Here is a 12,284-nt window from a genome sequence, read left to right on the forward strand (position 1 = left end):
CAAATCAATAAATGTAATCCATCACATAAACAGAACCAATGACAAAAACCACATGATTATCTCAAAAGATGCAGAAAAAGCCTTTGATAAAATTCAACACCCCTTCATGCTAAAAACTCTCAGTAAACTAGGTGTTGATGAAACATATCTCAAAATAATAAGAGCTATTTATGACAAACCCATAGCCAATATCATACTGAATGGGCAAAAGCTGGAAGCATTCCCTTTAAAAACCAGCACAAGACAAGGATGCCCTCTTTCACACTCCTATTCAACATAGTACTGGAACTTCTGGCCAGGGCAATCAGGCAAGAGAAAGAAAGAAAGCGTATTCAAATAGGAAGAGAGGAAGTCAAATTGTCTTTGTTTGCAGTTGACATGACTGTATATTTAGAAAACCTATCTGTATTTTTAGAAAACTGTGTATTTAGACTGTATATTTAGAAAACCATCTCACGCCAGTTAGAATGGCGATTATTGAAAAGTCAGGAAACAACAGATGCTGGCAAGGCTGTGGAGAAATAGGAACTCTTTTACACCGTTGGTGGGAATGTAAATTAGTTCAACCATTGTAGAAGACAGTGTGTCAATTCCTCAAGGATCTAGAACCAGAAATACCATTTGACCCAGCAATCCCATTACTGGGTATATACCCAAACGATTATAAATCATTCTACTATAAAGACATGCACACGTATGTTTATTGCAGCACTATTTACAACAGCAAAGAATTGGAACCAACCCAAATGCCCATCAATGATAGACTGGATAAAAAAAATATGGCACATATATGGGCTGGGTGTAGTGGCTTACACCTGTAATCCCAGCACTTTGGGAGGCCAAGGCAGGTGGATCACCTGATGTCGGGAGTTCGAGACCAGCCAGACCAACATGGAGAAACCCCATCTCTACTAAAAATACAAAAATTAGCTGGGCATGGTGGTGCATGCCTGTAATCCCAGCTACCTGGGAGGCTGAGGCAGGAGAATTGCTTGAACCCGGGAGGCAGAAGTTGCAGTGAGCCAAGATCGTGCCATTGTACTCTAGCCTGGGCAACAAGAGCTAAACTCTGTCTCAAAAAATAAAAATAAAAAAAAATAAATAAAAGAAAAGAAAATATGGCACATATATACTATGGAATACTATGCAGCCATAAAAAGAATGAGTTCATATCCATTGTCTCAGCCCAAAAACTCCTTCTGATAAGCAACTTCAGCAAAGTCTCAGGATACAAAATCAATAGGCAAAAATCACAAGCATTCCTATACACCAATAATAGACAAGTAGAGAGCCAAATCATGAGTGAACTCCCATTCACAATTGCTACAAAGAAAATAAGATACTTAGGAATACAGCTTACAAAGGACGTGAAGGACCTCTTCAAGGAGAACTACAAACCACTGCTCAAGGAAATAAGAGAGGACACAAACAAATGGAAAAACATTCCATGCTCATGAATAGGAAGAATCAGTACCATGAGATTGGCCATATGGCCCAAAGTAACTTATAGATTCAATACTATTACCATCAAGCTACCATTGACTTTCTTTGCAGAATTAGAAAAAACTACTTTAAATTTCATATGGAACCAAAAAAGAGCCTATATAGCCAAGAGAATCCTAAGCAAAAACAACAAAGCTGGAGGCATCCTGCTACCTGACTTCAAACTGTACTATAAGGCTACAGTAACCAAAACAGCATGGTACTGGTACCAAAACAGATATATAGACCAATGGAATGAAACAGAGACCTCAGAAATAACACCACACGTCTACAATCATCTGATCTTTGACAAACCTGACAAAAACAAGCAATGGGGAAGGGATTCCCTATTTAATAAATGGTGCTGGGAAAACTGGCTAGCCATATGCAGAAAACTTAAACTGGTCCCCTTCCTTATAGCTTATACAAAAATTAACTTAAGATGGATTAAAGATTTAAATGTAAAACCTAAAACCATAAAAACCCTAGAAGCAAACCAAGGCAATACCATTCAGGACATAGGCATGGGCAAAGACTTCATGACTAAAACACCAAAAGCAATCACAACAAAAGCCAAAATTGACAAATGAGATCTAATTAAAACTAAAGAGCTTCTGCACAGCAAAAGAAACTACCATGAGTGAACAAGCAAACTACAGAATGGGAGAAATTTTTGCAATCTATCCATCTGACAAACGTCTAATATCCAGAATCTGCAAGGAACTTAAACAAATTTACAAGAAAAAAACAACCCCATAAAAAGTGGGCAAAGGATATGAACAGACACTTCTCAAAAGAAGACATTTCTGCAGCCAACAAACATATGAAAAAAAGCTCATCATCACTGATCATTAGAGAAATGCAAATCAAAACCACAATGAGATACCGTCTCACGCTGGTTAGAATGGCAATTATTAAAAAGTCAGGAAACAACGGATGCTGGCGAGGCTGTGGAGAAATAGGAACTCTTTTATGCTGTTGGTGGGAGTGTAAATTAGTTCAACCATTGTGGAAGACAGTGTGTCGATTCCTCAAGGATCTAGAACCAGAAATACCATTTGACCCAGCAATCCCATTACTGGGTATATACCCAAAGGATTATAAATCATTCTACTGTAAAGACATGCACACGTATGCTTATTGCAGCATTATTTACAACAGCAAAGACTTGGAACCAACCCAAATGCCCATCAATGATAGACTAGATAAAGAAAATATGGCACGTATATACTATGGAACACTATGCAGCCATAAAAAAGTATGAGTTCATGTCCTTTGCAGGGACATGGATGAAGCTGGAAGCCATCATTCTCAGCAAACTAACACAGGAGCAGAAAACCAAACACCACATGTTCTCACTCATAAGTGGGAGTTGAACAATGAGAACACATGGACACAGGGAGGGTAACATCACACACTGTGACCTGTCAGGGGGTGGGGATCAAGGGGAGGGAGAGCATTAGGACAAATACCTAATACATATGGGGCTTAAAACCTAGATGATGGGTTAATAGATGCAGCAAACCACCATGGCACACGTGTACCTTTGTAACAAACCTGCATGTTCTGCACATGTATCCCAGAACTTGAAGTAAATTTAAAAAAACAAAAAGAAAGAAAAATGTCTGTTCATGTCCTCTGCCTACTTTTTAATGGGATTGTTTTTTTCTTGTTGAGTTGTTTCAGTTCCATGTAGATTCTGGTTATTAGCCTTTTGTCAGATGTATAGTTTGCAAATATTTTTCCCATTCTATAGATTATCTACTTACTCTGTTGATTGTTTCTTTTGCTGTGCAGAAGCTTTTTAGTTTATTTAAGTCCCATGTGTCTATTTTGTTGCCTTTGCTTCTGAGGACTTGTTCATAAATTCTTTGCCTCGGCAGATGTAAAAAAGAGTTTTTTCTTGGTTTTCTTCTGGGATTTTTATAGTTTCAGGTCTTACATTTAGGGCTTTAATGCATATTATGTTAATTTTTGTATACGGTGAGAGGTATGGGCCCCGTTTCATTCCTCTGCATATAGCTAGCCAATTTTCCCAGCACCATTTATTGAATAGGGAGTCCTCTCCCCAGCATATATTTTTGTTAACTTTGTTGAAGATCAGTTGGTTGTAGATATGTGGCTTTATCTCTGGGTTCTCTATTCTGTTCCATTGTTCTATGTATCTATTTTTATACTAGTACCATGCTGTTTTGGTTACTATAGTTTTACCATGTAATTTGAAGTTAGGTAATGTGATACTTCAAAGCTTTGTTCTTTTTGCTTAGGATTGCTTTGACTATTCAGCTCTTTTTGGATTCCACACGATTTTTAGGATTGCTTTTTCAAATTCTGTGAAAAATGACATTCTTTTGTTCTGACAATTCTTATCCCCACTTCAGACCAGTTTTCTCATCTGTAAAATGGAGATAATAATAATCTTCCTCACAGGTTGTGTATTAAATGAGATCTGGAATGTAAAGTTCTTAGTATGGAAATGCTATTATTTTTACTGAAAATGTTGTAGGGTCTCAGTATCCTGTGTATTGCCGGATTTAAGGTCCTTATTTTATTTCTGTCATTTCTACCTCTTGGTATATGTGAATGCTATTGGATTTCAAAAGCAAATGTGAAAGGATTCTAATGAAATGGTTTGCTTCTTTAGTGTCATACATGTTAAAACATAGGAAGGCAAATGTCAAAGTTTGTGTTTCTTTTTATTCTATGGAATGAAAATTAAATATGGCTGGTCAAATAATAAGGCCAATAATATTTAATTATTGTTTTGTGAATTCGTATAAGTCAGCTGACCTCTCTGGGCTGCAGCTTCCTTCTCTGCAAGATAAGGGAATTAGACCAGATGAGTGAACTGTTTCTTTTTCAGCTAAGTTTGACCCGATTACTACTATTTACATAGTATTAACTAGATGCTACGTAGTCATCTTTAATATGCTTGAAGACAGTTATTAACTCACTCCTTAGCCTTTTGTTGTTGATCATGGAAAACTACTGGGTATCTTTGTTTCTACTGTGTATATTCTCAGTATGTATAATGAGTCTCAGAGCCTCTTGTTTTAAGATCTGGGTAGTCTGGTGGCTCTAGAATATGGATGACCTTTTAGGAAAGGTCACCTTGCCATCTGTAAATTTTCCCCCAGATAGACTTCAGGCCCTGGGGAAGGCATGGGTTCCCCTAACTGGATAGAGGATCAGAGCCAGGAAGGCTGAGTCAAATTCTAGAAGTGAATCTTCTCCAGGACTCAGGGCATAGCTTTGTCACTTACCTATAGTTCAGAAGTGTGAGTGAATCATTTCCAAGGACAAATTTCTCCAAAGGACCAAAAGATGTGTTAGTAAGAGGGGTTCACAAAGACTGTGTTTGTGGGAAAATTGAAGTGTGAACAAAGAAGGTCTACCAGGAGAGGAAATACTTTTGATCTGTCATTTATCAGATCAGGAGGGAGGGACATGAAGCCTGCCTCCTCTTACAGCTAGGTCATCAAAGAGTTTGACTATAGCATTTTAAAATAGCGAAGAAAAAAAGGTAACAACACTAGGGGTTTGTTAAACAATTTATGATATAATTAGAGAATGGAATATTATGCATCAATTACAAATAATGTTTATAAAGATACTTAAATGACATGGGAAAATGTTCAAGATATAACAAATAATAGTACATATCTGATGAAAACTATAAGTAAAACATGATATTAAACATGTAAAAATCTTAACAGACCAACAGGTGGAAGGCAGTGGACCAGAATATTAGCAGTGTTTATATTAGGGTGGTAAGAATATGGATGAATCTTGTTTTAATGCTTATAATTTTTCTAAACATTCTCAATGAAATATGCCTTACTCTTATAGTCAGAATAAAAAGCAATACAAGTTATCTTTTAAAACAACCCACATACACAAAACCCCCAACTAGAGTAATTGCACAAAGCTTAGATTATCAAAAAGAAGAAAAAAATTACTGGAAAAGTTTTGAAGAAGTCATTGAGTACAAGATACTGACGTAGGTGCCGGAAGAAGAGAGCAGTTGGCCGTGCTGGTGGAATAACCCTCTCTGCAAAGGGCCTGGGAGTTGAAGAAGGGTGCAGTCGGGTGGTGGTTATGAATCTCAGAAATCCTGCCACGGAGCCTCCTTTTGTGCCCTATTACTTAACCTTGAGGGACATAGAGAGCATGAGACACCAAGGGGCTTTTGGTTGCCTTACTGTCCCACTAAGAACATAGAATGTTGTTTTGACTTTCCCTTTGCTTAGGGAACCTCCCCCAGATACTCAGCTGGCTGGCTGCTTGCACGTAGAATGGGTTTTGCAAAGTTCCTAGAAGTGAGTTGGAGGAGGCTTGACATAAATCAAGCACTGTGTGCTAAATGCTCCAGAGGGCTACCTTATGTCCTACACAAATGTTACATTTCTAATATTTGTAACTCCTTTAAACATTTCTGCAGATGTTTCCCAATTCCTCAGTAGAATTCTTACCATTATCTTTTTGACACAACCTGTCCCCATCCTATGAAAATCTCTCCTCTGCTAGAGACTTTATTCTTTCTCTCTCTCCTTCCTTCCTTCCCTCCCTCCCTCTTTCTCTCTTTCTTTCTTTCTTTCTCTTTCTTTCTTTTCTTTCTCTTTCTCTCTCTTTCTCTCTCTCTCTTTCTTTCTTTTTTCTCTCTCCCCTTCCTTCCTTCTTTCCTTCTTTTCTTTTCTTTTCTTTTCTTTCTCTCTTTCTTTCTGTCTTTCTTTTCTTATTCTGTTGCCCTGGCTGGAGTGCAGTGGCATGATCTCAGCTCATAGCAGCCTCCACCTCCTGGGTTCAAGCGATTCTCCTGCCTTAGCCTCCCTAGTAGCTGGGATTACAGGTACCCACCATGATGCCTGGCTAATTTTTTGTATTTTCAATGGAGACGGGGTTTCACCATGTTGGCCAGGCTCGTCTTGACCTCCTGGCCTCAAGTGATCCACCCACTTTGGCCTCCCAAATTGCTGGGATTACAGGCGTGAGCCACCGCACCCGGCCTGTTCCTTCTTAAGAACACTTTGTCTCCCCTTTAATCTCTGCTGGATTTCAAGCACCCCTTTTACACAACTCTTGATATCCATCAATAAAGAATAATTCCCATAAGCCCATCATGTAGTGACCGACTATTTTTCAGTGACAAAAAAAAGTCTTTAAAAATAGAAGTAAAAGTCTAAAGTCATCAAAACAACGTTATATCCTGTGTGAAATGCTGCAGTCAGGATGCCTTGTGGTTTGAGTGCCTTGATCATGTGCCCTAAGGGGATGGTGGCGGTGGTGGTGGCCGTGGATGACGGAGACTCTCAGGCCTTGGCAGGTGCGTCTTTCAGTTCCCCTCACACTTCGGGTTCCTCGGGGAGGAGGGGCTGGAACCCTAGCCCATCGTCAGGACAAAGATGCTCAGGCTGCTCTTGGCTCTCAACTTATTCCCTTCAATTCAAGTAACAGGTAAACAATGTTAATGTCTTTATTTCTGTAAATATTTTTTGAGGTCTTCCAATTGGCTTAGTTTATTTTAAATTTCTAACAATGTGTGAAATTTGAACATTTGAAGTGTAGTTTTGCTGTAATAGGGCAATGTGTTATTTTGAAAATCATTGATTCTCAGACTACAATATAGTATCTTAACAAAAGTCCCTTGGAAATAAATTTTCTAAGCTATTAGTTTCTCTAGCTATTAGTTGATAGTGTCCCAAGAATTTATTATTATTATTATTATTTTAAATTGAGATGGGGTTTCACTATGTTGCCCAGGCTGGTCTCAAACTTCTGAGCTCAAGCAATCCACCTGCCTCTGCCTCCCAAAGTGCTAGGGTTACAGGCATGAGCTACCATGCCCGGTCAAGAATTTTTAATTTATGTATCGTTTCTTTCTTCTTTTTTTTTTTTAATTTAAGAAAGCTGCTGTAAGTAGATTGGTTCTGGAAGCTCTGAATTTAGGTTGCCTATGTTCCTAACACAGGTCCAATTCTCACTAGCTAAGCTTAGGCTTAGCTATTATTTAAACTCTCCAAACCTCAGTTTCCTTATCTGTAAAGTGGGAATAATAACAAACCTCACCTCAAGGTCATTGTGAGGTAAAATGAAATAATCCATGTGAAGGGCTTAGCTCAGTCAGTGCTTGGCTTGCAAGATAAATGTGAACTGTAATTACTCTATCTACCTGAATTGAATGAGTTCCAACATGAATTCTGGAGTCACCACAGAAGCTGCTACAACACCAATATTAATAAATTAGTTTTCTTTTACAATCGGCCAAAATGTATTTTCTTAGATTAAAATTCTTTAAGTTCCCAATGACGATGATGAGGAGGATAATACATCTAGCACTTTGAGCAGCACACAGTTCTCATAACTAGAAGGTAGGTATTACAGTTAACTTCATTTCAGATGAAGAGACTGAGGGGTAGGCACATTAAGGGATTTGCCCAAGGATGTACAGGTGGCAGCTATAGGAGGCAGGGTCTGAACCACCTTAGTCTGACTCCAGAGCCGGTGTTGTTGATTATTATGCTATTCGATCTAACATGGTGTGATTTGTAATTTCATGGACTCAGGTAAATCCAGGGTTAAATTAGCTTCGGAAAATCACAAGCACAATTTCTAACAGAAAGAATTTGTTACTTGGGTGGGCTGGAGTAAGATGCTCATTCAACTTGTTCTCAGAGTTAGAAAAAGGCCCCCGCTTGGTTCAAAAACTGGACTGATAGGGGTCAACAGTCATGCTTAAATAAGGACAGTTATTTTTCCCTGAAAGATACATTGAAAAGCCAGTATCCTCAATTTTCTTTCTTATTTTGGCAGTACAGAGACTGCATTATTTGTTGTTATTCTTAAACATTAAGTGTACATAGCCCAAAGAGTATAATTTCCCAATCTGCAGAGGTACAGTAGTTGCATATATACCCGTTTATTTTATGGTCTGACGTACCAGTGAGCACAAATTGTGTGTATTTATGAAACGTGTTGATATAATGAAAGACATGAGTTGGCAATGAGATCTGGTACCAAGCGTTTACAGCTACCAAATACATTCTACAAGAATCTTTAACATTTATTTTAAAAAGGTCTAAACCTTATTTTTAAGAGATCTCTCGAACTTAAAGAATATTTAAAATTACTTAATTTGTTAGACAGTCAAGGGAAGCCTACCCTGACTGAAAACTATTTAAAATTGATAATTGTACACTAAATACTTTTCTGATGTGCTTTGTGGACACCTATCTGTCATCAACTTATTCACTCTCTTTTGAAGAGTTTTTGGTAAGACTCAAAACTTTGTACGTTTTCTTTAGAACATTTATTAAAAGGGGACTAGCTAGATAAGTGGTTGGAGAGTTCACACACCTAGGGCCTTTGTTTTCTACTTTGAGATATATTTACTTTTCAAATGCCAATTCACTTTTCTAATAACTTTTAGCATTTGATACTGAGTGGCTATCTAATGAAGAAGGAAAGAGATGGGAGTGAAGGGGACACTTTTACAGTCTTTTCCAGTAAGAAAACTTACGAGCAAGAAAAGAATGACCACATAAAAAATGTATGATTTGGCCTGGTGTGGTGGCTCACGCCTGTAATCGTGGGACGCTGAGGCGGGTGGATCACTTGAGGTCAGGAGTTGGAGACCAGTCGGGCTAACATGGTGAAATCCCATCTCTACTAAAAATACAAAAAAATTAGCAGGGTGTGGTGGCATGCGCCTGTAATCCCAGCTACTTGTGAGGCTTAGGCAGGAGAATTGCTTAAACCCGGGACGCGGAGGTTGCTGTGAGCTGAGATTGCACCCCTGCACTCCAGCCTGGGCAACAGTCTCAAAAAAAAAAAAAAAAAAAAAAAATTATGCTGCATTCTAATCAAATAGTGCAAAGCTTCTTGTGTGCTTTGCCTTTCTCTGTACACACCTTCCATTAAGAAATTATAGATAGGGAAATTCTCTGGTCAAAGTGTAATTGTCCTTCCTAGGTCTGAGAAACCACTGTTATGCCTGTGTTGAGATGTGTATCTGTGTGCGTGCATGTGTGCGTATGTATGTATATGAAGAATAGTTCTTTTTTCCATTAATTTAATAATGTGTGTGTATGTATGTATATGAAGAATAGTTCTTTTTTTCCATTAATTTAATAATGTAACTTATTTGTTTACAGCATAGCTTAAAACATTTATTCTATAAAGGTTAAGTCTAACCTGATTCCTTATGAGTTGGATGACAGTGTAGAGAGATATTTATGGCTAAGTTAAAGAAGTGTGATTTGGGAAGAGTGAGGAAACCTTAACTTAGATAAGCCCTTTGCATGTTTTCTACTAGACTTGGATAATTGTGCAACTGAGATCCACAGAGAGTATTTTGCTGGACTTTGGGATAGGAGTCCAGCCCAGAACTACAGAGCCTTAAGAGGGAAATGCTCTGGGATTGATGATAGAAGGATGGTATGCACAAAATACTTGACATTGGTCACATGTTTCAGGCCATATTTGCTATTTTTTAGCAAGCCTAATCATCCAGTATGAAGAGAAAAATCAGCATATTACCACTTATTTTTCCATGAGATCATTCCTTTTCACTTCTCCAAAACTTGGGCAAAAAACTGTCAAAATGGCCAGTTTGGACAAAGCTAATTTCTCCAGCGCCTTCCCTTAGCACTTATTTTTCTGAGAGAGGCATGGAAGGCAGGAAAATAACTGACATTTAATAAAAAGTCATCAGCAAAGCAATTAAAAATTTTATTTGTACTCTAGTCTTCAGCCAATGACTCCCCTGAGCTGGTTGTATACGGAAAGAAGTAATTTGTTTCTCACAGTTAAGTGTTGCTCTGAGACTGGGCTTGGGAAAGTAAGGTGAAAAGATGAATGTCAAAAAATCAACAGATTGCCGTATTTACATGACTTCCAATATGCTGTGGCCAGTTTTTCTGTTAAAAGAAATTGACTGGATGTTTTTGTCATTTCAAGTAAATTTGATGGATATTTCAAAAGTATAGGCATTGCTTAAGGATTTGTTTTACTCTACTACCATGCCCTAGTTAACACATTGTGTTTTTTAAGGCAACCATTCAGCAAGGACGTTTACAGCAAGGGCTGCAAAATTAATATCAATATATCAATACCAGGAAATGGAATGAGTCATTGCCACAGATAGATTAGAAATAGAAATGAATCTGTGATTGTAACTCCAAAGCTCTCACATTCAAACTTTTACTATGGGTGGGGAGAGGATCTCGCTGCCTCCCCTTCTTTAAGACATAGACCCTCCTCCTTTTTAACGTCTTATGCCTTTTTTCAAGGGTGGAGAAATGCCATATGATTACCATTTGGCTTTTATCTTGTGTGGATATCTTCCTCCAAGTATTTCCTGCAAGCAGTGTGCTGACATTTACAAAAGGAAAATTTTTATGCCACCAACATCCCAGAAGAAAATTTGTTGTGGTTTATCATCTCTAACACAAAAGCCCTTTATTAACCAGTGTAGGCATTGATGAGGATACGCAATTCATGTCAGACTTGGTTGTCTAAAAATCAGAGGACGGACACTCCTTCAAAGCACAATTGTTTCCCAGCAGGTCATGGCAAGGGATAGAATCTTCTTCTCTTTCTCATGTTGGTTAAATTTTTGTTTGCCTTTTTCTTCAAGAAATTTATTATTTATGGAACTTCACAGAGGCTGGAACTTTTCTTCTCAGTACATAGTTGAGCTGAGCATCTGGAAAAATTACATCTGGGTGGTTTTGTGGCTGACTGAATGGCTCTCTGGTTAAGCTGTGTGAAGATATCTGTGTCTCTTTTACGGTGATTTATTTGGCCGTTTTTGGCCAATGACAGGGTGTTAGCACCAAAAACCCAAAACCAAAAAAACCAAGACAATTCACTCAGAGCTTTGAGCCTGATAATTATAGCATGAGAATTGGTGCCTGAAGCTGGGGGGAAGGTAACCCAGGCCCCACAGAGAGGTGGTTGCATGCAAGTGTCTAACTTTTTCCTTGTTAATCTCATTTTGAGGACTCCAAACACTAGAAGAGAAGTGCACTGGATAGGATCAAGAACTACTCAGTCATTTGGTAGAGGCTTGGAAAAAAGAGTTTAGACTTCTCACTATTTCAATGTTAATTTCAAAGGCATGTTTATTTAGTCTCGTGTCACCATGCAGGTTATATGTGCTTCTGTTTTCATTGCTGGAAGAGAACCTGCAAGGTGGTGGAGAAGTTCTTACTTAACTTTGAGCTGCTCCCTTATCTCTGCATCACCATTACTGTCATCTTTTTCTTTGTCATCATCTTCATTATCTTGGGTATTGTGGCTGACAATATAACCAGGTTAATGGTTCCTGATGGTATCATTCAGAATTACTCACTCATAGTTCACTTTGGCCTCTGATCTAATTGTAAGCCCCTTTCTGCAATATCTGAATCACCTCATTGGCTCACAATCCACCATGTAATCTACTTGTCTTTCATGTTAGACTTTTCATGAAAGATCCACCTCCTCGAAGAAGCTTCTGGATACTTCAGCCTTTATTGTGGTCTTGGAAGAGGAGTTCTGATGGAAGTGTATCTCAACTTAACAAATATTTATTAAACCTCTTATATTTTAATCTCCATCAGAGTTTCAGAGAATATAAAAAGAAATATAGGCCGGATATGGTGCCTCCCACCTGTAATCCCAGCACTTTGGGAGACCAAGGCAGGCAGATCACCTGAGGTCAGAAGTTTGAGACCAGTCTGGCCAATATGGTGAAACCCCATCTCTACTAAAAATACAAAAATTAGCCAGGCGTGGTGATACACACCTTAGTCCCAGCTACT

The 12,284-nt window shown here is 38.4% G+C and overlaps 1 protein-coding gene across 4 annotated transcripts in view; it reads left to right on the forward strand.

Annotated features, from left to right (window-relative positions):
• The first annotated feature begins 6,710 nt into the window (after window positions 1–6,710).
• CD28 (CD28 molecule) overlaps window positions 6,711–12,284 on the forward strand; it is a 31,639-nt gene continuing 26,065 nt past the window's right edge. For 3 of the 4 annotated variants that reach the window (XR_010149831.1, XR_010149832.1, XM_009444056.4), the window contains exon 1: window positions 6,735–6,936. Coding sequence is in view for 2 of the 4 variants with exons in the window: in XM_009444056.4 (XP_009442331.1) it covers window positions 6,885–6,936 (52 nt within the window). In the remaining 2 variants the exon portion in view is untranslated. Of the gene's footprint in view, window positions 6,937–12,284 lie in introns of all 4 variants that reach the window. The other variant, XM_016950357.3, reaches the window with a different exon arrangement.

This window comes from Pan troglodytes, chromosome 13 (assembly GCF_028858775.2).
Source record: "Pan troglodytes isolate AG18354 chromosome 13, NHGRI_mPanTro3-v2.0_pri, whole genome shotgun sequence".
NCBI classification, from domain to species: Eukaryota; Metazoa; Chordata; class Mammalia; order Primates; family Hominidae; genus Pan; species Pan troglodytes.